The following is a 26,702-nucleotide window of genomic DNA, read 5'->3' as shown; positions in this document are numbered from 1 at the left end:
AATCGCACAACCATTTGCATGCTTATTGACAGGAAGAGGCCGTTTGTGGGTGGTACTGACCGTTTTCTGGGAGTGTCAGGGAAAACGCAGGTGTTCCCAAGCATTTTCAGAGAGGGTGTGTGACGTCACCTCCAGCCCTGATAAGCCCGCTCTGATCGCACTGTAGGAGTAAGTCCTAGGCTGCGCACAGACTGCACACAGTGGTACAAACCATTCACTGGTGAGTGAGGTGCAAACGGATTTGCAGCTGTCCGCTGACTAAGGAATTTTAAGCCGCTCTGCGTACACATGCGATCACACACTTGCACGGCGAATATACTCTTCTCTTGGGCGGCGACTATCTGATTGCAACACAACAATTTTTGCAGTCTAGCAATCAGGTCTGACTCACCCCCATAATGTACTTGGGTGTAGTTATAAGAGAGTTTAGCTGGGTACACACTGAGAGATACATACCCTCCAACATGACCCGCCCCACTAGGTACAAAATGCTCTGTTTCTGATCTTCCCTCTTAATTTATTATTACCATCACCTGTGAAGAAACAGCTTTCTTATCATTTAACTAGTTCAGCACAGGTGATGGAAATCATAAATTAAGAGGGAAGTCCAGGAACAGAGCATTTTGTACCTAGTGGGGCGGGTCATGTTAGAGGGTCTGGAGATATGTCGTCCAATCCAGTGGATCGCTCACATCGGCGCATATCGGGCATTTGTATGCCCAATATGTGGGTTTCCGCGGTAGCTAGTGATGTCATTAGGCTTGATGTGCTGCACATCAAACCTGACAATATTACTAGCATCCTTGTTTATGCTAATGAAGGATGGAACATGATCGTTACTTCCTTCATTAACATCGTGCCAATGTGTACGGGCAATTCCCCCGTCACTCCAGTGTGTACTCAGACGGTGAAGAATAAACACTCAGGCTGACTGAGTAGGGAGCACAGCAAAACAAAACAGTAACTTTGCACTTTAGAAACATAGAATTTGACGGAAGATAAGAACCACTTGGCCCATCTAGTCTGCCTTTTTTTTTTACCATATTATTATCATAAACCTTATTTGATCCTTATTTCATTGTAAGGCTATCCTTATGTCTATCCCACAGGTTCTCAAACTCGGTCCTCAGGACCCCACACAGTGCATGTTTTGCAGGTAACCCAGCAGGTCCACAGGTGTATTAATTACTCACTGACACATTTTAAAAGGTCCACAGGTGGAGTTAATTATTTCACTTGTAATTCTGTGAGGAGACCTGCAAAACATGCACCGTGTGGGCCCCCGAGGACCGAGTTTGAGAACCTGTGGTCTATCCCATGCATGTTTAAATTGCTCTACTGCAGGCATTCCCAACCTCAGTCCTGAAGGCACATTAACAGTCCAGGTTTTAGTTATATCCATGCACAGGTGACGTAATTAGTTCCTCAGTTGTTTTGATTTAACCATCTGTGCTGAAGCCTGGATATCACTAAAATCTGCACTGTTGGTGTGCCTTGAGGACCGAGGTTGGGAATTCCGGCTCTACTGTCTAATGGTGTGTACACATGGCATACTTGCCTACCTGACCCTCTCCATGAGGGAGAAAATGCTCTGTTCCTGGACTTTCCTGGTAATGTATGATTGCCATCACCTGTGGTGAAACACCTTTCTTATCAATTAACTAGCTCACCACAGGTGACGGCAATCATACATTACCAGGAAAGTCCAGGAACAGAGCATTTTCTCCCTCATGGAAAGGGTCAGGTAGGCAAGTATGACACATGGTGAGATCCTTGCTATGCCCGATTTTCACTTTGCGATTTCCCCTGAACTCCACGGAGCCCAGCACCACCGATTTTGACTAACTTTTCTTGAGATATGGACTATGTGTGCTTACGATTTTGGCTTATGTGAGATTTAATTGACATGTGACATCTTTTCTTGCGATACCGACCTGGAGGGACCGCGCATCGGGATTGAATCGGGATCGCAAGTGGCATAACACCTTGTGATTTGCACTAACTTTTCTTGCGATTTTGACTATACAGGTTGAGTATCCCATATCCAAACATTCCAAAATATGGAATATTCCGAAATACGGAATTTTTTAAGTGAGACTGAGATAGTGAAACCTTTGTTTTCTGATGGATCAATGTACACAAACTTTGTTTAATACACAAAGTTATTAAAAATATTGTATTAAATGACCTTCAGGCTGTGTGCATAAGGTGTATATGAAAAACAAATGAATTGTGTGAATGTACACACACTTTGTTTAATGCACAAAGTTATAAAAAATATTGGCTAAAATGACCTTCAGGCTGTGTGTATAAGGTGTATATGAAACATAAATGCATTCTGTGCTTAGACTTAGGTCCCATCGCCATGATATCTCATTATGGTATGCAGTTATTCCAAAATACGGAAAAATCCGATATCCAAAATACTTCTGGTCCCAAGCATTTTGGATAAGGGATACTCAACCTGTATAGTCAAAATCGAAAGAAAAAAATCTCACCGTGTGTACACACCATTAGCCTATGCCACCTCTGATGGGAGGCTATTCCATGTATCCACTACCCTTTCTGTGAAGTAATTTTTCCTCAAATTTCACCTGAACCTACCTCCCTCCAGTCTCAGTGTATGTCCTCGTGTTCTAAGACTTCTCTTCATTTGAAGAATGTTTCCGTCCGGGACTTTGTTAAAACCCTTGATATATTTTAAAGTTTCTATCATGTCCCCCCTTTCCCTTCTCTTCTCCAAACTGTACATATTGAAATTTTTTTGTCTTTCTGGGACGGGTATGTTTGGTGATGTAGGCCATGCACCATTTTAGTTGCCCTTCTTTGTACAGTCTCTAATGTATTAATGTCCTTCTGAAGATATGGCTTCCAGAATTAAACACAGTATTCTAGATGAGGCCATACCAATAACCTATACCAGTGTTTTTCAACCACTGTGCCATGGCACACTAGTGTGCCCTGAGAAGTCTCCAGGTGTGCCGCCATAAAAGCAGAGCCAGGCCGTCAGTGTTTTGACGCTACTGAGGCCCTGGAACGATCAATACTGGTGGGTTTAGTGGTTGCAGAACCAGTTCTAATTTTGGGCCCGGGCAGTGTTGGGCTCTTCTGGCTTTCTCAGATGTGGCTCAGGCATTACCTATGCAGAAGCTGCGACATGACATCCTAGGACATGCAACTGCACCATGCATCACCATTATATTTGAGATTTAAAAAAATGGTGTGCCTTGTCAATATTTAAATCTTGTTCAGTGTGCCGCGAGTTGTAGAAGGCTGAAAATCTCTGACCTATACAGTGGCATTATTACTTCTTTCTCTCTTGGCAACACAATGCATTCCCTCCAACTGTACCTTTTTGGATGGTACAGTACCATTTTTTATGGTATGTACTGGCTATAAAAGGCTTTGTACCGAGTTTCAGCGTCCCTCATCTTTATTGATTGCTAATGGAGCACCACAGGGCCACACCCCCTTTACCTGTGACCACGCCCCTTTTCTTACTTTGTACTGATTTCCTCCTCAATCTTGTTGGAGGGTATGACAGTGTTGCAGTGCAAGTGGGGCAGATTTATAATGTGCAGAGAGATTTATACTTGGGAGGAGCTTTTCAGGCGATGTCCCACCCAAGGTCTGCAGTGCCCTGCTGTGGGGAGAGGGGGCGTTAGGAGGACCCCGCTTATCCACTACTCTATTTGGAAGAGCCAGTGGGGAAGAGCAGCTCCCAGAGCACTGGGCATGCCCATAGCATACCTCCCAACTTGTGTGCCGGCTGAGGAGGGTCAGTATAATGCCGCCAAAGGCGTGAGTCCGAAATTGGGGGCATAACTTCACAGTAAGGAGCGTAGCCTCACAGCAATTGCCTCAATCGCAAGCCACTCCCCAGTTTTTGTCAATATGAGGGCATGGACAGCGCCCAGTGAACTGCTAGCCATGCCCCCTGTCCCTCTCTGTCGGGGAATAGACGCTGTGCGCATACATACAGCATCTATTCACCGCTGCTCTGCTCAGAGTGCGAGCGACAGGGGGGGGGATCTCCCAACTCCCCCCCCCCCCCCCCCCCCCACCGCGGGACACTGCGACCCGCGGGTGGGACAGCGAGTCAGACCGTGAAATACGAGACTGTCCCGTCAAAATTGGGACAGTTGGGAGGTATGCCACAGTGTGATGAAAATGGAAGGGGACCATGCCCCCTTGTCAGACATACAGAAGTTCTGATCTGTCTTTGAAAAATGTTGGAAGGTATGGAGAAGTGTGTACAAGTTCAAATCTAAACTGCAGTGTAAAACACAGTTGTTCAGCATGTTTGGGCTACATGCAAAAGCAGCAAGTATTTATCCTGCACAGAAAAATGATAAATGCATTTTCTCCCCTCGCATGGCGACATGGTTTGTCCATGGGCAAAATATTTTTCAATTTTTTTTTTATGCTTTACCATTTATTGGGTTTACGTACAAATCTGAATTAGGCCCTCGAAGCAATATAAAATAACTTAATATAAAGGATCTCAGTGCAGTATATTATATAGAACACAATATAATATTAGTCAATAGCAGTGGTGTGCGGTGAGGTCAGTGGCTGGTGAGGCACTACAGCCATGATGTTTGCCGAATCCTGCCGATGACCCCTACTGCCGCCGAGCCAATGCCCGCTACTGCCTCTGAGCCGATGCCCGCTGCCACCGCCAATGGCTTACAAACTCGCCCACCATCAACTGACCCAGCCCTCCGCCACTAAATTGCATCTCAGTCCGATGCCGCCAATACCCGCTGCCTGCCTGCTCATCATACTTGTGATATATTGTACATTTTTATAGAAAAAAATAAAATAAAAATTAGTGTTTGGGACTGGGAAGTGAGTGGGAGGACATGAATGCAATTTTGTTGTCCAGGGCTTCCATTAACTGAATGGAGGCGGGTCTGAATAGGTTAGAAAATGTAAAAAAAAAAAATATGTGAAGTCCCCCCTCCTAAGTATAACCAGCCTCGAGCTCTTTGAGCCAGTCCTGGTTGTTTACATACTGGGGAAAAAATTGGACAGGGGCTCCCCGTATTTAGACAACCAGCACCGGGCTCTTAGTCCGGTCCTGGTTCCAAAAATATGGGGGACAAAAGATGTAGGGGGTCCCCCGTATTTTTAAAACCAGCACCGGCCTCCACTAGCCAGGGACATAATACCTCAGCCGGGGGACACATTTATGTACGTCCCTGCGGCCGTGGCATTACCCCCCCAACTAGTCACCCCTGGCTGTGGTTCCCTGGAGGAGTGGGCACCCCTTAAATCAAGGGGTCCCACCACTCCAGGCACCCAAGGGCCAGGGGTGAAGCCCGAGGCTGTCCCCAGCACCCCTGGGCGGTGGGTGCCGGGCTGATGGCCATAAGTGTGCAAAACATAGGAATTTGGTACCTACCGGTAAATCCTTTTCTCGTAGTCCGTAGAGGATGCTGGGGGTCCACATTAGTACCATGGGGTATAGACGGGTCCACCAGGAGTCATTGGCACTTTAAGAGTTTAAGAGTGTGGGCTGGCTCCTCCCTCTATGCCCCTCCTATCAGACTCAGTCTAGAAACTGTGCCCGAGGAGACAACATACTTCGAGAGAAGGACTTAACACAGATAGTGGTGAGATTCATACCAGCTCACACAACAAGGCACGTCAAGACAACTAGCTTGAACTAATCAGCAAATGGCTGAAACGGTACTTACCCAGTAACTATGCAGCACGCAACTAAACAAAGTGGTACTGAACCTAATAACAATTAGCAGGAAAACAAAGCGCTGGGCGGGAGCCCAGCATCCTCTATGAACTACGAGAAAAGGATTTACCAGTAGGTACCAAAATCCTATTTTCTCTAACGTCCTAGAGGATGCTGGGGTCCACATTAGTACCATGGGGATGTACCAAAGCTCCCAGAACGGGAGGGAGAGCACGGAGGCTCCTGCAGAACTGATTGACTGAACTTAAGATCATCAGAGGCCAAAGCATCGAACTTGTAGAACCTTGCAAACGTGTTCGACCCTGACCAAGTTGCCGCTCGACAAAGCAGCATTGCCGAGACACCCCGGGCAGCCGCCCAGGAAGACCCCACCTTACGAGTAGAGTGGGCCTTTACCGAATTAGGACATGGTAGTCCCGCCGTAGAATAGGCGTGCTGGATAGTGAACCTAATCCAGCGAGAAATAGACTGCTTAGTAGCAGGACACCCAATCTTTTTGGGATCGTACAGGACAAATAGAGAGTCCGACTTCCTGTGACGAGATGTTCTCTTCACATTAATCTTCAGAGCCCTCACGACATCAAAGGACTTTGAAGTAATTGAGGAGTCAGTAGCCACTGGAACCACGATAGGTTGGTTGATATGAAATGCTGAAACAACCTTTGGAAGGAACTGCGGATGAGTCCGGAGCTCAGCCCTATCCTCATGGAAGATCAAGTAAGGGCTTTTGCATGACAAAGCCCCCAGCTCGGATACACGCCTGGCCGAAGCTAAAGCCAACAAAGTGATCACTTTCCACGTAAGAAACTTGAGCTCCACCTCCTGTAGAGGCTCAAACCAATCCGACTGGAGAAACCGCAATACCACATTAAGGTCCCAAGGCGCCGTAGGCGGCACAAAGGGAGGTTGGATATGAAGAACTCCCTTCAGAAAGGTCTGAACCTCAGGGAGGGCAGACAATTGTTTCTGAAAGAAAATGGACAGGGCTGAAATATGGACGTTCACAGATCCCAATCTCCATATCCACTCCTGCCTGCAGGAAGAGGAGGAAACGTCCCAGTTAAAATTCCACCGCAGGAAACTTCTTGGACTCACACCAAGAGACATATCTCTTCCAGATATGATGGTAATGTTTAGCCGTTACCCCTTTCTTAGCCTGTATGAGGGTAGGAATCACTTCTTTCGGAATACCCTTCCGAGCAAGAATCAGGCGCTCAACTTCCATGCTGTCAAACGCAGCCGCGGTAAGTCTTGAAAAGTGAATGGACCCTGCAGCAGCAGGTCCTCTCAAAGAGGAAGAGGCCTCGGCTCTTCTTGCAGTAGATCCAGAAGGTCCGCGTACCAAGCCCGTCTTGGCCAGTCTGGAGCAATGAGGATCGCTTGAACCGTTGTTCTCCTTATGAGCTTTAGGATTCTTGGGATGAGAATGAGTGGTGGAAACACGTACACTGACTGGAACACCCACGGAGACACCAGGGCGTCCACCGCCACTGCCTGAGGGTCCCTCGACCTGGAACAATAACGCTGAAGCTTCTTGTTGAGACAAGAGGGCATCATGTCTATTTAGGGTAGACCCCAAAGATCTGTTACCTCCTTGAACACCTCCGGATGGAGGCCCCACTCTCCCGGATGGAGATCGTGTCTGCTGAGGAAGTCTGCTTCCCAGTTGTCTACTCCCGGAATGAAGATGGCTGACAGCGCCAAGGCGTGCTTTTCCGTCCAGAGGAGTCTTCTTGTGACCTCTGACATCGCCGATCTGCTCTTCGTTCCGCCCTGTCGGTTTATGTAAGCCACTGTTGTTATGTTGTCCGACTGTACTTGAATGGCCCGGTTTCTTAGAAGAGGGGCCGCCTGAAGAAGACCGTTGTAGACGGCTCTTAGTTCCAGAATGTTTATTGGCAGGCCGGCTTCTAGGCTTGACCATCTTCCCTGGAAGGTCACCCCTTGAGTGACTGATCCCCAGCCCCGGAGGCTCGCATCCGTTGTTAGCAGGACCCAGTCCTGAATTCCGAACCTGCGGCCCTCCAACAGGTGAGGCAATTGGAGCCACCAGAGGAGTGAAATCCTTGCCCTTGGCGATAGACGAATTCTCTGATGCATGTGGAGGTGAAATCCCGACCACTTGTCCAGGAGATCCAGTTGGAAGGTCCGAGCATGAAACCTCCCGTACTGGAGAGCCTCGTAGGATGCCACCATCTTTCCCAATAGGCGAATGCATTGATGAACCGACACCCGGGGGGGCTTCAAGACATCCCGGACCATGGCTTGGATCACCAACACCTTGTCCCGCGGAAGGAATACCCGCTGTACTACCGTATCCAGGATCATTCCCAGAAACGACAATCTCCGGGTCGGTTCTAAATGTGACTTTGGAAAATTCAGAATACACCCGTGATTCTGAAGCAGCCATGTTGTAAGAACAATGGATTGCCGCAACCTTTTCCTGAACGATGCCTTTATCAGGAGATCATCCAGATAAGGAATGATGTTCACACCCTGTTTTCGGAGTAGCATCATCATCTCCGCCAGCACCTTGGTAAACACCCTCGGTGCTGTGGAGAGGCCGAACGGCAGAGCTTGGAACTGAAAATGACAGTCCAGCAATGCGAATCGGAGATAAGCCTGATGCGGCAGCCAGATCGGAATGTGAAGGTACGCATCCTTGATATCCAGGGATACCAGGAATTCCCCCTCTTCCAGACCTGCTATCACCGCCCTGAGAGACTCCATCTTGAACTTGAACTCCTTTAGAAAGGGGTTCAAAGATTTAGATTCAGGATGGGCCTGACCGAACCATCCGGTTTCGGTACCACGAAAAGGTTTGAATAGTAACCCTTCGCCATCATGTGCTGCGGTACTGGCACAATGACCTGTGGCTCTACCAGCTGTTGAACAGCCTCCTGTAGTTCTGCGCTGTCCTCCAACACAGTTGGCAAGCCCAACTTGAAAAACCGGTGAGGAGGGAGACTTTGAAATTCCAGCCTGTATCCCTGAGAGACAATATCCACCACCCAGGGATCCAGGCCGGAGGAGACCCAGACATGACTGAACTGCCTGAGTCTCGCCCCCACGGGCCCCACCTCCGGGCCATCCCATCCACCGTTATGTGGAGGACTTAGGGGTATCTGAAGCAGGCTTTTGTTCTTGGGAACCTGCAGCGGCAGGCTTCTTGGACTTAACCTTACCTCCCCTGAAGAAGGAACCGGAAGACTTGGCCTTTCTGGTCTTGTTTGGCCGAAAGGACTGCTGCGAAGCTGAGGAGAAGGATCTCTTCGGAGCAGGAGCTGCTGAGGGAAGATACGGAGGCTTACACGCAGTAGCGGTAGATATCCACGCATCCAGGGCTTCCCCAAAGAGAGCTTGACCTGTATAGGGTAGCGACTCCACACTCTTTCTGGATTCCGCGTCGGCCGACCACTGGCGAGTCACAGTCCCTGACGAGCTGAAACAGACATGGAAGAAATTCCTGCAGCCATGGAACCCAGGTCTTTCATAGATTCCACCATGAATACAGAATCATGAATGTTATGCAAGTACAATGCAACGTCATCCCTATCCACCGTGTCCAAATCCTCCATCAAAGCAGCCGACCGTTTCACTATAGCCCTAGCAATCCATGCACTAGCAATAGTGGGACGTAAGATGGCCCCTAAAGCAGTGTACACTGACTTCAGAGTATTGTCAATTTTTCTATCAGCCGGCTCCTTTAAAGAGGTAGATCCCGGTACCGGTAAAACCACCTTCTTCGAGAGTCTGGATACAGATGCGTCAACAATAGGTGGGTTTTCCCACTTTTTCCTATCCTCTTCAGGGAAAGGAAAAGCTACCAGAACCCTTTTAGGGATCTGAAACTTCTTTTCAGGATTCACCCAGGCCTTTTCAAATATAGCATTCAGCTCTTTTGACGCAGGGAAGGTTAGCGAAGCTTTCTTGTTTTCAGTGAAGAAAGCCTCCTCAACCTGCTCACATCCCCGTCACCATCTGTAGTGTCAAAATCGGTATCTGTGTCGTCTTGTGTTAACTGCACAAGCGCACGTTTGTGGGGATATATAGCGGGGTCACCCGAGGTACCTGACAAGGGCCACACAGCCATGGAGGACTGTAAGACCTGGGTTGCCGACTCATTACTGGTAACCTTGTCAGAAATCTGGGAAATCCAAGTCCTGATAGAGGAAAACCACTCTGGTTCCCTTGCTGGAATCTGTACTAAACCAGTGCTAACCTGATTGCATGGAATGGGATCATCCTGGGAGGATATATCATCTGCAGCATATGACACTGTATCCCTGGACATCGCTGCTAGTGACCACCAAACATACCACACACACACAGGATGGGGTAAGACAGAGTTTACCCCCAAGAATGGCAAGAGAGAGACAGAGATTGGAGCCAACCCACACCAGCGCTTTCTAAACTAAGAGACACCTCTTGCCAGCGCTGACTTGTGCTCCTTAATAGGACACAGAGTCAAGAATTCAGCCTCTCCCCCTTCTACACCCCCCTGGTACCGGTAAAGTAACTGGAGCTGCTGTGGAGTGGATGATGATCTTCCTTCTCCTTGCAGAATGGAAGAAAATGGCGCTGGAACGCTGCAGGTCCGCTCTGAGGAGAAGCTCCGCCCCCTTCCCGGCGCTGTCTTCTTGCTCAACTGTGTTTAAGTTTTGGTCTGAGGAGTTGTGCTGGCTGGATCCCTGGGGTCCGACAGGCTTGCTGACCAAGTGTGAGGGGGTAAGCGCTGGCCCAGGGCGCCCCTCCCAGCGCCACACAGTGTGCCTCTGGTTACCAACCGGGAGCACGGTTAATACCGCGCTCCCACCCCTGTTGCCGCCATCTTCACACGGGCCCCCCGCTTGCTAGGGGGGTCGGTGACTAACCACATCCATCAGCTCTGTAAGGGGTCGGCGGTATGCTGCTGGGGTGAGCGGTGCCCCTGTTGCGGAGACCGATCAGCCCCTCTGGAGCTCAGTGTCCAGTCAGCGGAGTCAGTGGCTCAGGCCCGCATGGCGGACACTGCCCCCCTTAGTCCCACGCTGCAGGGAGGCTGTTGCCAGCAGCCTCCCTGTAAAATAAAAAACTCTAAAATAAACTTTTTCCAGGAAAGCTCAGGAGAGCTCCCCTAGCTGTTACCAGCTCCTCCGGGCACAATTTCTAAACTGAGTCTGGTAGAAGGGGCATAGAGGGAGGAGCCAGCCCACACTCTTAAACTGCCAATGGCTCCTGGTGGACCCGTCTATACCCCATGGTACTAATGTGGACCCCAGCATCCTCTAGGACGTTAGCGAAAATAAGAATTTACTTACCGATAATTCTATTTCTCGTAGTCCGTAGTGGATGCTGGGAACTCCGTAAGGACCATGGGGAATAGCGGCTCCGCAGGAGACAGGGCACATCTAAAGAAAGCTTTAGGATCACCTGGTGTGCACTGGCTCCTCCCCCTATGACCCTCCTCCAAGCCTCAGTTAGGATACTGTGCCCGGACGAGCGTACACAATAAGGAAGGATTTGAATCCCGGGTAAGACTCATACCAGCCACACCAATCACACTGTACAACTTGTGATCTGAACCCAGTTAACAGCATGATAATAGAGAAGCCTCTATAAAAGATGGCTCACTACAACAATAACCCGAATTTTTTGGTAACAATAATTATGTACCAGTATTGCAGACAATCCGCACTTGGGATGGGCGCCCAGCATCCACTACGGACTACGAGAAATAGAATTATCGGTAAGTAAATTCTTATTTTCTCTGACGTCCTAGTGGATGCTGGGAACTCCGTAAGGACCATGGGGATTATACCAAAGCTCCCAAACGGGCGGGAGAGTGCGGATGACTCTGCAGCACCGAATGAGAGAACTCCAGGTCCTCCTCAGCCAGGGTATCAAATTTGTAGAAATTTACAAACGTATTTGCTCCTGACCAAGTAACTGCTCGGCAAAGTTGTAAAGCCGAGACCCCTCGGGCAGCTGCCCAAGATGAGCCCACCTTCCTTGTGGAGTGGGCATTTTAAGATTTTTGGCTGTGACAGGCCTGCCACAGAATGTGCAAGCTGAATTGTACTATAAATCCAACGAGCAATCGTCTGCTTAGAAGCAGGAGCACCCAGTTTGTTGGGTGCATACAGGATAAACAGCGAGTCAGATTTTCTGACTCCAGCCGTCCTGGAAACATATATTTTCAGGGCCCTGACCACGTCAAGCAACTTGGAATCCTCCAAGTCCTTAGTAGCCGCAGGTACCACAATAGGTTGCTTCATGTGAAATGCAGAAACCACCTTAGGTAGAAATTGAGGACAAGTCCTCAATTCTGCCCTGTCAGAATGAAATATTAAATAAGGGCTTTTATATGATAAAGCCGCCAGTTCTGACACACGCCTGGCTGAAGCCAGGGCTAACAGCATCGTCACCTTCCATGTGAGATATTTTAAGTCCACAGTGGTGAGTGGTTCAAACCAATGTGATTTTATGAAACTCAACACAACATTGAGATCCCAAGGTGCCACTGGAGGCACAAAAGGAGGCTGTATATGCAGTACCCCTTTTACAAATGTCTGAACTTCAGGCACTGAAGCCAGTTCCTTTTGGAAGAAAATCGACAGGGCCGAAATTTTAACCTTAATGGACCCTAATTTTAGGCCCATAGACAGTCCTGTTTGCAGGAAATGGAGGAAACGACCCAGTTGAAATTCCTCTGTAGGGGCCTTCTTGGCCTCCCACCACGCAACATATTTTCGCCAAATGCGGTGATAATGTTTTGCGGTTACGTCCTTCCTGGCCTTGACCAGGGTAGGGATGACTTCATCTGGAATGCCTTTTTCCTTCAGGATCCGGCGTTCAACCGCCAAGCCGTCAAACGCAGCCGCGGTAAGTCTTGGAACAGACAAGGCCCCTGCTGGAGCAGGTCCTTTCTTAGAGGTAGAGGCCACGGTTCGTCCGTGAGCATCTCTTGAAGTTCCGGATACCAAGATCTTCTTGGCCAATCCGGAACCACGAGTATAGTTCTTACTCCTCTCCTTCTTATGATTCTCAGTACTTTTGGTATGAGAGGCAGAGGAGGGAACACATACACTGACTGGTACACCCACGGTGTTACCAGAGCGTCCACCGCTATTGCCTGAGGGTCCCCTGACCTGGCGCAATATCTGTCTAGTTTTTTGTTTAGACGGGACGCCATTATGTCCACCTTTGGTTTTTCCCAACGGTTTACAATCAGGTGGAAGACTTCTGGGTGAAGTCCCCACTCTCCCGGGTGAAGGTCGTGTCTGCTGAGGAAGTCTGCTTCCCAGTTGTCCACTCCCGGAATGAACACTGCTGACAGTGCTATCACATGATTTTCCGCCCAGCGAAGAATCCTTGCAGCTTCTGCCATTGCCCCCCTGCTTCCCGTGCCGCCCTGTCTGTTTACGTGGGCGACTGACGTGATGTTGTCCGATTGGATCAATACCGCCTGACCCTGAAGCAGGGGTTTCGCTTGACTTAGGGCATTGTAAATGGCCCTTAGTTCCAGAATGTTTATATGAAGAGATGTCTCCAGGCTTGACCATAAGCCCTGGAAATTCCTTCCCTGTGTGACTGCTCCCCAGCCTCGCAGGCTGGCATCCGTGGCCACCAGGACCCAGTCCCGAATGCCGAATCTGCGGCCCTCTAGAAGATGAGCACTCTGCAACCACCACAGGATGGATACCCTTGTCCCCGGTGACAGGGTTATCCGCTGAAGCATCTGAAGATGCGACCCGGACCATTTGTCCAGTAGGTTCCACTGGAAAGTCTTGCGTGGAATCTGCCGAATGGGATTGCTTCGTAGGAAGCCACCATTTTTACCCAGAACCCTTGTGCATTGATGCACTGAGACTTGGTTCGGTTTTAGGAGGTTCCTGACTAGCTCGGATAACTCCCTGGCTTTTCTCCTCCGGGAGAAACACCTTCTTTCTGGACTGTGTCCAGGATCATCCCTAGGAACAGAAGACAAGTCGTCGGAACCAGCTGCGATTTTGGAATATTGAGAATCCAATCGTGCTGCCGCAACACTACCTGATATAGTGCTACACCGATCTCCAACTGTTCCCTGGATCTTACCCTTATCAGGGAATCGTCCAAGTAACGGATAACTAAAATTCCCTTCCTTCGAAGGAATATCATCATTACGGTCATTACTTCAGTAAAGACCCGGGGTGCCGTGGACCATCCCTACGGCAGCGTCCGAACTGATAGTGACAGTTCTGTACCATAACCTGAAATACCCTTGGTGAGAAGGGTAAATTTTGACATGAAGGTAAGCATCCTTGATGTCCCGAGACATCATGTAGTCCCCTTCTTCCAGGTTTGCAATCACTGCTCTGAGTGACTCAATTTTGAATTTGAACCTCTGTATGCAAGTGTTCAAAGATTTTAGATTTTAGATTTTAAAATCGGTCTCACCGAGCCGTCTGGCTTCGGTACCACAATAGTGTGGAATAATACCCCGTTCCCTGTTGCAGGAGGGGTACCTTGATTATCACCTGCTGGGAATACAGCTTGTGAATGGTTTCCAAAACTGCCTCCCTTTCAGCGGGAGACGTCGGTAAAACAGACCTTTGGAAACGGCGAGGGGGATACGTCTGGAATTCCAATTTGTACCCCTGAAATATTACCAGAAGGATCCAGGGGTCTACTTGCGAGTGAGCCCACTGCGCACTGAAATTCATTGAGAACGGGACCCCACCGTGCCTGAACTTGTAAAGCCCTAGCGTCATACTGAGGGCTTGGCAGAGGCGGAAAAGAGTTTCTGTTCCTTGGAACTGGCTGATCTCTGCAGCCATTTTCCTCTCCCTCTGTCACGAGCAGAAAAGAGGAACCCTTTTGTCCGCTTGCCAACCAGGCCTGCGCCTGATAATACGGCGTCTTATTTTGAGAGGCGACCTGGGGTACATCCCCTCTTTTAAGGCAATACTTCCAAATGCCGTTTGGAATCCGCATCACCTGACCACTTTACTGGTATAATTGGACAACGCACTTATACTTGATGCCAGTCGGCAAATATTCCGCTGTGCATCATGCATATATAGAAATGCATCTTTTAATTGCTCTATAGGCAATAATATACTGTCCTTATCTAGGATATCATATTTCCAGTCAGGGAATCCGACCACGCCAACCCAGCACTGCACATCCAGGCTGAGGCGATTGCTGGTCGCAGTATAACACCAGTATGTGTGTAAATACATTTTAGGATACCCTCCTGCTTTCTATCAGCAGGATCCTTAAGGGCGGCCATCTCAAGAGAGGGTAGAGCCCTTGTTCTTACAAGCGTGTGAGCGCCTTATCCCCCCTAGGGGGTGTTTCCCAACGCACCCTAACCTCTGGCGGGAAAAGGTATACTGCCAATAACTTTTTAGAAATTATCAATTGTTATCGGGGGGAAACCCACGCATTTTATTTCTCAGATTCAGGAAAACTACAGGAAGTTTTTCCTCACCAACATAATACCCCTTTTTTTTGGTGGTATTCATATTATCAGAAAAGTGTAAACTTTTTTCATTGCCTCAATCATGCAATGTGTGGCCCTATTTGGAAATCACGGTTGTCTCTTCACCGTCGACACAGGAGTCAGTATCCGTGTCGGCGTCTGTATCTGAGGTAACGGGCGCTTTAGAGCCCCTATATGAGACGTCTGGACATGCACAAGCTGAGTAGCCGGCTGTCTCATGTCAACCACTGTCTTTTATACAAAGCTGACACTGTCACGCAATTTCCACAGTACATCCACTCAGGTGTCGACCCCCCAGGGGGTGACAACACTATTACAGACACTCTACTCCGTCTCCTCATCATTTTTCTCCTCATACATGTCGACACAAACGTACCGACACACAGCACACACACAGGGAATGCTCTGATAGAGGACAGGACCCCACTAGCCCTTTGGGGAGACAGAGGGAGAGTTTGCCAGCACACACCAGAGCGCTATATATATACAGGGATAACCTTATATAAGTGTTTTTCCCTTTATAGCTGCTGTATTGTTTATACTGCGCCTAATTTGTGCCCCCCTCTCTTTTTTAACCCCTTTCTGTAGTGTAGTGACTGCAGGGGAGAGCCAGGGAGCTTCCCTCCAACTGAGCTGTGAGGGAAAATGGCGCCAGTGTGCTGAGGAGATAGGCTCCGCCCCTTTCTCGGCGTCCTTATCATCCGTTTTTCTGTATGTTTTGACAGGGGTTAAATGCATCCATATAGCCCAGGAGTTATATGTGATGCATTTATTTTAGCCATAAAAGGTTTTCTAACGATTTATTGCGTCTCAGGGCGCTGCCCCCCCAGCGCCCTGCACCCTCAGTGACCGGAGTGTGAAGTGTGCTGAGAGCAATGGCGCACAGCTGCGGTGCTGTGCGCCTACCTTTATCTGAAGACAGGAAAGTCTTCTGCCGCCGATTTTTCCGGACCTCTTCGCTCTTCTGGCTCTGTAAGGGGGCCGGCGGCGCGGCTCCGGTGACCCATCCAGGCTGAACCTGTGATCGTCCCTCTGGAGCTAATGTCCAGTAGCCTAAGAAGCCCAATCCACTCTGCACGCAGGTGAGTTCGCTTCTTCTCCCCTTAGTCCCTCGATGCAGTGAGCCTGTTGCCAGCAGGTCTCACTGAAAATAATAAACCTAAACTAAAACTTTCACAAAGAGCTCAGGAGAGCCCCTAGTGTGCACCCTTCTCGTCGGGCACAGAAATCTAACTGAGGCTTGGAGGAGGGTCATAGGGGGAGGAGCCAGTGCACACCAGGTGATCCTAAAGCTTTCTTTAGATGTGCCCTGTCTCCTGCGGAGCCGCTATTCCCCATGGTCCTTACGGAGTTCCCAGCATCCACTAGGACGTCAGAGAAAAAAAGAATATTGTTTTTTGTTGTGGAACTACAAGGCCCAGCAAGCCTCCCCCGCTTGCTGGTACTTGGAGAGCCTCAAGTTCCAGCATGTGGGGAAATAACGGGCCCGCTGGTAGCTGTAGTTCTACAACAACGAAAAATACCCAAATAAAAACACAACACACACACCTTGAAAGTAAAAATTTATTAAAACACACTTACACACTCACACATACTTACCTACATCCCACGCCGATCACGTCCACTTGTCCATGTAGAATCCAATAGCATACCTCCCAACATGACCCTCTCCAGGAGGGACACAATGTTCTGCTTCTGGACTTTCCTCATAATTCATGATTGCAGGCACCTGTGTTGAACAGGGTAATTGATAAGAAAGGGGTTTCACCACAGGTGATGGCAATCATCCATTAATAGGGAAGTCCAGGAGCAGAGCATTCTGTCCCTCTTGGAGAGGGTCATGTTGGGAGGTATGCCAATAGGGGTACCTGTAAAAATGAGAGAGAGGGACAGAATGCTCTGATTTAGGATTGCCATCACCTGTGCTGAAACACCTTTTACCCATTTACCTGTTCAACACAGGTGCCTGCCGGCAATCATAAATTAAAAGAACAGACCAGCAGCAGAGCATTCTGTTCCTGAGGGAGAGAGTGATTATGTACTCACTGTGGATGCAGCTGCCTGGGAGCGGAGGAGCACAGACAGGGGAGAGTGCTGCTGCTGGCTGGGAGGACGGAGCCAGCGCCGGAGGAGGAACGAGGAGGGGGGGATTCCCACCCGGCCACCGCACTCAGGCGCCGCGCCGGAGGAGGGGGGAGGGGATTCCTACCTGCCCACCGCACACAGGCGCCACCTGTGGGTGATTGGACAGCGGATCCAGCACTGGATCCGCTGGGCCAATCACATCTGGGGGACTGACAGGTGCGTGCATTCATCGGGGCTGAATGCATGCCCCTGTCATTAAGGCACCAGTATAGGTGCCGCTTCCCCATGCTTTTTAAATAGGCTTTCACAGCCCATTGCTTCGAACTGCCCCCTGCCCACCCCCGCTGCCCAGACTTTTAGTGTTAGCAGCGGGTGGCACCTTTCCCGCTGCCTCACACACAGCCACATACACAGGGGGAAATGATTAGAATAATAAAAGAAGATATTTATCATAGAATCTGTGCTATAAAGATCTTCTTTTTATTATTTTAATCGTTATGACAGGCTCCCCTGACTGCACGTCCCTGGTCAATAGTGCAGTATACAGGTAGCAGCAGGGGCGGATTGGGAACAAACAGCGGCCCTGGAAAAATTTGTACTAGTGGCCCCACTTGGGCAGCACCAGAGGTGTAAGGTCTAGCCATGGGCCATGGCAGCAGCACCCTCCCCCCCCAAGACTTTCCAGATAGTGGGGATGTCCAGCATCAAGGGGAAGTTAAAAGGAAATAAAATTAAATGTTATGAGCACATTATATGATACACCTTTAGAATTTAGGAAAATATATAATTCTCTAGAAAGATATATTTTCTTGCTTATTACACCAACTGTATCCCAATCACTATTCACTCAATCTTATATGTCAGCCAAGCAGGCAGACAGAGCATACACTAGATCATCTGCAATCACAAGCTAAGTGGCAAAGTCATTTTCATATATGCAAATTGTTTGGCATCTAATTCATTATGTCTAAAAATAGGACCACATGTCCTCAAACAAAACAGGCCCCGAGGGTGCGTCGGCCCACCGGGAATCTTCCCTGTAAACCATATGCCCAATCCGCCTCTGGGTAGCAGTAGTTAATATAACTCAGTATATTTTTACTATCGTTTCATTATAAAGCAACAACATACTAAGCATCGCTGTACATTGAGGGGATAATTATACAAATTATATACTATGACATCATACCTTCCAACTTTGTCAGGGGGAGAAGAGGGACAGCTGAGCGTGCCAAAGGCATGCGCCTGAAATAAGGGGGCGTGGCCTCATAGAAAGTGTAGCCACGCGCCCTTTTGGCACTATGGGGCATACCTAGCACTCTGTGAGCTGTTGGCCATGCCCAGAGTCCCTCTCTCCTGCTGAATAGATGCCGTGTGCAAAGCAGTGAGTGAAAGGGAGGCCTCCCAATATTCCACCCACCGCGGGACACTGCGGCCTGTGGGTGGGACACCGGGACAGTGCGAAATGTGACGATCCCGCCAAAATCGGGACAGTTGGGAATCATGTGACATAAAACACGAAGTTCATCTGCCTAAAAGAGCTTACAGTCTTATACCACTTTCACACTACTACTAAGGGGTCTATTTACTAAGCCCTGGATGGATTTAAAGTCGCTGGAGATGGAGTCCCAGCCAATAGGCTCCTGTCATTTTTCAAACCCAGCCTGTAACATGGTTGGCTGGTACTTTATCTCCATCCAAGGCTTAGTAAATAGACCCCTAAGCCTGTGACCCAGGATATTGTTGGGGGTTGCATACCTCCCAACATGACCCTCTCCAGGAGGGACAGAATGCTCTGCTCCTGAACTTCCGTCCTAATGTATGATCGCCATCACCTGTGTTGAAACACCTTTCTTATCCATTAACCTGTTCAACACAGGTGCTGGTAATCATAAATTAAGAGAAAAGTCCAGAAGTAGAGCATTGTGTCCCTCCTGGAGAGGGTCATGTTGGGAGGTATGGGGTTGTGGCTAGGTGTGCAAGGGTTAACCTGGTGTGCTTTATATAGGGAGCTGCATATGAGATGTCAGCATGGCATTGATTACAGCGGCAGCTGCAGCATACAGGGAGCAGTGTATAATATTAGCCACAGTAAATATGGGATCTGTCACTATGGTGACTGAAGCAATAGTGAGTGTCCCTGTATCAGTCAGCCTCAGTCACTCACTTCTTTCTTTGAGCTCTCACAATCCACATGATCTGAACGCTTTGCAGCCGATCATGTGACCCTAATAGCCCCTCCCCTGGTATTGTCACTGACAGTAGTCTCACGTGACCGGAAGCTAGGTGTTATTACCATCTGGCCGCTGACCCGGAGGGTAGATGCTAGAATCAAGTAGGCTAACGGACCTTTTACGTCTGGGGGAGGAGTCACAACACAAGGAGGAGGAGCAAGGCCAGCGGGATAGTTCCTCTACTATCCACGCCACCAACTATTACCTTTAGTAATCAGGTGGCGAGCCACCGAGCCCGAAGCGTGGCGAGCGTACTTTTCGGGTACCCTGTTCGCCCGTAGCTCCTCCCCCTTGTGACGTAGCTCCTCCCCTAGATACGTCAGAAGGTCCCTTCTCCCACTCCGATATAGAATCAACCCTGACCGGAGCCGGAGGAAGAGGGAAGCGGCGACGTCCCGGGCAGAGTACACTGGGCCCCGGCTCCCTGGCCTGCTGCACCGATCCCGCAGCCTGTGAGGCTCTGTGTGGTCATGTAGTATGTACAGTATGCAAGTCTATAGGAATGTGTGTATAATATATATATATATATATATATATATATATATATATATATATATATTATCTTGTGTGTGTATTACGTAATTGTTTTCATACTATTAGTATGGCAGTGCCCCTCTTTTTCCCCTGCAGGCAGAGTGCTATGTTATTACAGTTGTCTTTGTTGCTGACCGGACTTGTGGGTGTATAGGATAATGTGCCGTTGAGCCTCATTCCGTGCCATTAAACGTGATCTGATTGCTCAGACCTCACACATGCCATTTGTCTTTATACAGGATTGTGTGACTGCACGTTGAGCAGAAGAATCCAGACCGCTGGCATTACCTAGTTGTCATGTGAGTGATCTCAGCCAGTGCCATTGAAATGTACTCGCCTCACAACCCTGCCAGTGTGCCGGATGCCAGAGGTGTCAAGCAGGTAAGGCAGGCTTCTCAGATGCAACTTATTAGCAGTTACTTTTATTATCATACTTGTAAGATGCGTGTTTTGTTGCTTGCACGGTGTATACTTACAATTTTTTGTCATTGTTTGCAAACAAATCTCCATTGCTCTAAAGCATGAGGAAATGGGAATTAAAATGTTTGTGTATAACCGTTATGGTGACATGTTGAAACCTTAATTCATTTGATGTCCTGTTTTCATGCATAGCTAATAATAGTCCAGATGATGTTATCTGTGCAGATGCAACATTATGCCAGGCAGTAAACCCTATGCACACACAACTAGCATTATCCTGGATGGTGACATGTCTGCACACTTCACTGGGCTTTGCCTGGCTGTTATATCAATCTCTGTTGTTGGTTTACATTAGTTGATACAAAGTTCATCCCAGACGCCTGGAGGAGTCCCCCGTCCCCCCCCTTTTAAAAAATAAAATAAAATGGAAAACAAATATGTTTGTGTGTGTGTGTGTGTGTGTGTGTGTGTGTATATATATATATATATATACAATGCCGACGCCAGAATCCCAACTAGCGCCGAAATACCGGCACCACAGGCTACTCTCCCTCTGTGGGTGTCCATGACACCCACAGAGGGAGAATATATCCTGTGGCAAGACATCGTGCCCACAGCGTGGCCAGCACAGTGATTACACCGTATATACTCGAGTATAAGTCGACCCGAATATGAGCCGAGGCACCTAATTTTACCACAAAAACCTGGGAAAACTTATTGACTCGAGTATAAGCCTAGGGTGGGAAATACAGCTCTAGCCGTACACAGCCCTCATAGTGCCAGATATGCCCTCATAGTGCCAGATATGCCCCCTCCGTGACAGATATCCCCCCCCCCCCCCCCCCCCCCCCAAGTGCCAGATATGCTCCCCCCAGTGAAAGTAACAACTTACCATCCCTGCTCTGGCGATCCCCCGCTGTCTTGTGAAGGAGGGACACAGAGGGCACAGCGCGCGCCTCTCCTGTGTCCCTCCTGCGTCTCCGGCGGCGTGTGTGTGTTAAATGAAGTGCCGGTTCGTGAGCCAATCGGAGCTCACGAACGGGTACTTCATTTAATAGACCCGCAGGAGACGCTGGAGGGACACAGGAGAGGCGCGCGCTGTGCCCTCCTTGTCCCTCCTTCACAAGACAGCGGGGGAGCGGGGATGACTGGAGTTTAAGTCCTATTCCCACTGACTCGAATATAAGCCGAGGGGGCTTTTTCAACACAAAAGTGCTGAAAAAATTGGCTTATACTCGAGTATATACGGGGTGTGTGTGTGTGTGTGTGTGTGTGTGTGTGTGTGTGTGTGTGTGTGTGTATGTATGTATGTGTATATATATATATATATATATATATATATATCTCTGCTAAAGTTCCGAATGATGCACATTTAGAACAGGCAAGGCACTACAGGACTTTTTCAATGAGATAATTTAATGAAAACATGAAAATCGGTACATCACCATGAGCACTTAATCATCAGAACGATGCTGCATTTCGGGCCCCGCAGGGTCCCTTCTTCAGGTAGGTGAAAGTGCTGTAGTGCCTTGCCTGTTCTAAATGTGCATCATTCGGAACTTTAGCAGATGTGTGGATTTTTGCAATGGCACACAGGTGATTGTTCTTTGACTATTTGAGTGCCGGATCTATTCTTGGATTTATATATATATATATATATATATCTATCGCTCTCAGACTGTCTACAGGGACTGAATCCCGTAGTAAATTAGCAGGGCTTCAGCTGCACTGTATGACAACGACCGGTGGGTCAAGGTTAGACACACGGGATTCAGTTGAATAAGCTTTTACTGGTGGGTCCCATCTCGCAGACCAGCAGTAGTGGCGGGTCCACCATTGCTTGCTGCAGCACGGGACGGGAGCGATCCTGTCCCCTTATTGCGGGTGGTAGCAGGGCTACTGCACAGGTGCTGCTGTAGATACATGTGCCACACATGCCATACATGTTCAGGTCTTGGTGCTCAGAGGCAGGCGTCTCCATTGCCTCTTGGACTTGCGCCCCTGTTATAGATGACCCGTCTTTCCGGACATCTGTGTTTAATTGCTATGTAATAGGAGGCGAATCCTGTGTCAACCAAACACTCCTCATTTATTCTCTGCAGGAATCTGAACGCTGTTTTTATAAACTGCTTTCATTTTGGGTCCAGCAGAGCAGCCTTCCCTGAAGGTGTTTATCCCTTCTGACCTCACATGAGCCTTTTAGAGTGGAACTCCTTATAAGGTCAATTTAAAATGTGAACTTCATTCTTTAATAAAACTGCAGTAAGGAAATGGGTTCATTAAACATTGGTAGCATCTAGTTACCCTTTGTGGAGAGGCCCTTTCCCATAAGCCCCTGGGTCCATGTCACAAACTATTTGGAATAGTAACCTGTTGCTTAACCTATTAAGACCCATTGTCCTATTAATATGACTTGCATTTGTGCACAACTTAAAGTGTGTTATTTTGTGCTCTTTGTATAAAATGTCAATGATTATCAATCCACATGTATCTCTAATGAACACACGCAAAACAAAAATATTGATATTCGCTTATTTATTGCCCGCCAGAGTCACATTGTTGAAGACACCGCAAAGCAAAGGACACCATGTGCTACCCCTAGGCCACGTATAGGGCCACAGGCAAAGCAAAAGTGCCTATCTGATCTTAGGTTTGACAGCATTGGGCACATGATAGCAGAAATAAAACTGGCAAACAACTTTGTTGTGCATATTGCCCAAAGGTCAAACCTTCCATAGTATGTGTGAAGTGTAACAGAGGACTCTGTATGAAATGCATTGAGCCTTATCACAGACAGAGAGAGTTAGATAGACATGGACATGATTAGACGTGAGTAGGAGAGAGAGAAGGCAGAAAATATTATTCATACATATGTATACCTCATGTCCTACACATAAGACACTTTTAATAATTTTTGAAACTGGGGGCTGATTTGTAGCAATATTGACATATTCATATTTAGACTGTTTGTTTAATGGTGCATACACGCTGTGCGATATTTTAGTCAATATCGCTCATTTTCCCCCTTCTGAGCAATATTGACTGAAATATCGCACAGTGTGTATGCTGCAAACGACAGCCGATGCGTGTTCCCGGTGGTCGTTAACAACCCCCTCTGTCTGCCGTGCAGGCAGGTCAGTTTTGGCAATGTCGGCCAAAACTGCATGTACGTGCCAGCCGCGGCATGACGTCACTGAGCGATATCGTTTGCGGAATTTCTCAGTGCGTACACACAATGTCGGGCGGCCCGGGAATGGAAGGGAACACACTGTGTGATATCGCTCATGGAACGTTTCACACAGTATGTACCCACCTTAAGTTCATCAGTAAGTATTTAGAAAATATAAATGTTCTTATTATGGGTTTAATAAGTTGTCTATCAATTTGCTTTTTGTGTTGGCAGAAAATAACAAAAAAATTAGCATCTTCACTGCGCGCTCTTCAGGTCCGTTATGTAACCACCGATGATATGATCACCAGCGATGACAATGATGCAAATGGATTGTGTGTTGCGCTTGAGGCCATCTTTATACATGGACTAAAAGTAAAGTTCATTAAAACTCAAACTGAGAGACGGAGGAACAAAGGGCGCCATGTTCCATTACCTCAACCAGCCTACTGGCCTCTGTTGAAAGCCATCACTCACGGGTCAGTCTATACAGGAAATGATACATATCTGTACAGCTACTAAGATGCTTATTTCTCATTCCAATAAGTTATACAAATCATTCATATTCCACAAGTAGGAGTCATGAAAGCTCATAAAGATGGCAATTGAATTATGCCCCAATTTTTTTTTTTTTATTAAATTGAAAGTAAATCCTTAAGTAACAAATAAGGTGTTCTGTATTGTATATATTGCTAGAAGTGGATATTACACTGAGCACACCCCATCCATACATATAGTTGTGCTCAACTTATCCTGAACCTTGGTAGAACAATCCATTTAGATTGCACTCCTCTTGTTTTACTCTGCTAAACTGTTATCAGTTATTTCTGCTTTCTCGGAAATATGTTTATCTATAGTAACTTGCTCTTAACAGGAATTTATTGCACAGCAGAGATAAAACCCAAGGGAATAGGGTGAAAGCATCAGATACTTGTATTGGTCATGGGGCCTGATTCAGACTTGTACACTAATGCATTCACAGCTGCGCATTTGTACACAGCTAATGCTGTAGCCGCCTGGAAATGTACTGAGATGCCCACTGGCCGCATCGCAGGTCCAAGCAACTGCGTCCAAATATGCAGCGGTACTCGCAGATCACTCTGTAACCGCCTCCCTGAGTGACCATATAGTGTCAGTTAGGAGCTGATTGGCTGGCACTTTATCACCGTGCTAGTTATCACTCTCCAAGACTTGATAAATCTGGGCCTGAGAGCAGTATTGCAAAAGATACCTTGGCATATGGGCAGTCAACCAGTAATCTCTCAGCTCCGTATATATAAGCATTGCATACACCTCTTAATCAGGCCCATAATGCAGATATGTCAGGTGATTGTGGCATTATTCATTCCCCTTAAAACAATCCTTTTTCTCAGTATAATGGTGGATTTCCTGACCGTGTATCTGTGGGGTGTAGTATGGATTGCCGGTGGTTGTGGTCCCGGCGACCAGCATGCCGGCGCCGGAATCCCAACCGCCGGCATACCGACAGCTGGGCGAGTGCAAATGATCCCCTTGCGGGCTCGCTGCGTTCGCCACGCTATCTATTCTCCCTCCAGGGGGGTCGTGGACCCCCAAGAGGGAGAAAAGATGTCTGTATGCTGGCGGTCGGGATTCCGGCGCCGGTATGGTGGTCGCCGGGAGCCCGGCTGCCGGCAACCGGAAGACCACCCCATCTGTGAGCTCATTATTCACTAGTCTCTGAGCTGGTCTGACGGCTGTGCCCTCTTTTCATTTATCTCTAGTGCTACATATCCTTTGCCAGTACTAGTCTGATGGTTGTTCCCGCACTCTGTTCATTAGTTTTATACTGACCTGGTTGTATCTGTCTTGCAGGAATGTGATCACACAGCTAGAAAGTGTAAGTTACATTAACACGGATGTGGGCCGCTGCCGTTCCTGGCTACGCCAAGCTCTTAATGAGTGCCTGATGGAATGTTACTTCATTACGCTACAGAGAGAAAAGTCTCGGCTTTTGGAATATTACCAGCCGTTTGCATTGATGCTGGATGCAGAGGATTGTGATGTTGTGCTCAGCTACTTGCAAGGTCTGTCATCCCTGACTTTCTCGCTGTCCTATAAGTCTTCCATTCTAAATGAGTGGACAGCCTCCCCACTGTCATTATCAGGGCTGTGGCTGGATGATACGGAGCGTGTTATACAGTATGAGCCTTGCAGGAGGAAGTCCCTGGATTCTGTGTCTCAGTCATCTGGCTCTGATGACACCAATACCTCCAACTTTAGTGACACCAAAAGGAAGCTTGAGGAGTCTTCTCTTAGCCTGGACATCAGCAGTTCATCTTCACAGCTTTCCTCCAGCCCTGGTTCTGATGAGCAGCCCCAGAATAGGGGGTCATCAGTCCCAATTTTATCTGAGAGCTCTGTGGTCTCCCCACCAGTTACAGACACAGCCAACACTGTGGAATCCACTAAATATCATGCAGGGTAAGCCTGTTTGCCCGTGTGCTTATGTATGTGCTTTTTCCTTGTCTTCTTACTGCTCTGTGGGAGAGATTTAGCAGGAAAAGTGGAGTTGCTGCTCATGGCAATCAATGTTTCTAGCTACCACCTATTATTATTATTATTATTATTATTATTATTATTATTATTATTATTGTCCTTTATTTATATGGTGCCACTAGGGTTCCACAGCACCCAATTACAGAGTACATATGCACATAATCAAAACAGGAAAACAGTGACTTACAGTTGAAGACAATATAGGACAAGTACAGGGTAACTAAGCATAACTACACCATTAACAACATAGAGATAAGTTTCAAGGTGGCCAAAAAACTGTGGGATTTGGGCAGTTGAAGATTATTAAAGTAAGAAAAGGATAAGCACATGAGGGAAGAGAGCTCTACTCGTGAGAGCTTACATTCTAAAGGGGAGGGGCAGACAGACAGGGGTGACACAGATGGGGTAGACCGAGCATGGGACAGAGGGTTAGGTTGAAATTTGGTTTGGTAAAGAAACCAAATTTGGTCTTAACAGCCCGTTTGAAGTTCTGTAGGGAGGTGGAGAGTCTGAGGGGGGAGAGGTAAAGAATTCCAGAGAAAGGGAGCAGCACGTGAAAAATCT

General features: G+C 48.0%; 2 protein-coding genes across 6 annotated transcripts in view; one reads left to right on the top strand and one right to left on the bottom strand.

The window, feature by feature from the left end:
• The window catches only part of IFNE (interferon epsilon), an 88,323-nt gene extending 68,536 nt beyond the window's left edge, over positions 1-19,787 (bottom strand). Inside the window, exon 1 of one of the 3 annotated variants that reach the window (XR_010243661.1) lies at positions 19,704-19,787. The gene's annotated coding sequence lies outside the window, so the exon portion shown is untranslated. Of the gene's footprint in view, positions 1-19,431; positions 19,581-19,703 lie in introns of those variants that run through there. The other 2 variants (XR_010243660.1, XM_063958881.1) reach the window with 2 other exon arrangements.
• Positions 19,596-26,702, top strand: part of PLEKHM1 (pleckstrin homology and RUN domain containing M1) — a 44,794-nt gene continuing 37,687 nt past the window's right edge. The window contains exons 1-4 of one of the 3 annotated variants that reach the window (XM_063958879.1): positions 19,596-19,950; positions 20,272-20,413; positions 23,856-24,100; positions 25,455-26,063. In XM_063958879.1, the coding sequence (XP_063814949.1) occupies positions 20,360-20,413; positions 23,856-24,100; positions 25,455-26,063 (908 nt within the window). In that variant the 5' untranslated portion in view covers positions 19,596-19,950; positions 20,272-20,359. Of the gene's footprint in view, positions 19,974-20,271; positions 20,414-23,855; positions 24,101-25,454; positions 26,064-26,702 lie in introns of all 3 variants that reach the window. The other 2 variants (XM_063958878.1, XM_063958880.1) reach the window with 2 other exon arrangements.

This window comes from Pseudophryne corroboree, chromosome 3, assembly GCF_028390025.1.
Source record: "Pseudophryne corroboree isolate aPseCor3 chromosome 3, aPseCor3.hap2, whole genome shotgun sequence".
Lineage (NCBI taxonomy): Eukaryota > Metazoa > Chordata > Amphibia > Anura > Myobatrachidae > Pseudophryne > Pseudophryne corroboree.
This window is presented reverse-complemented; position numbering and strand designations above follow the sequence as displayed.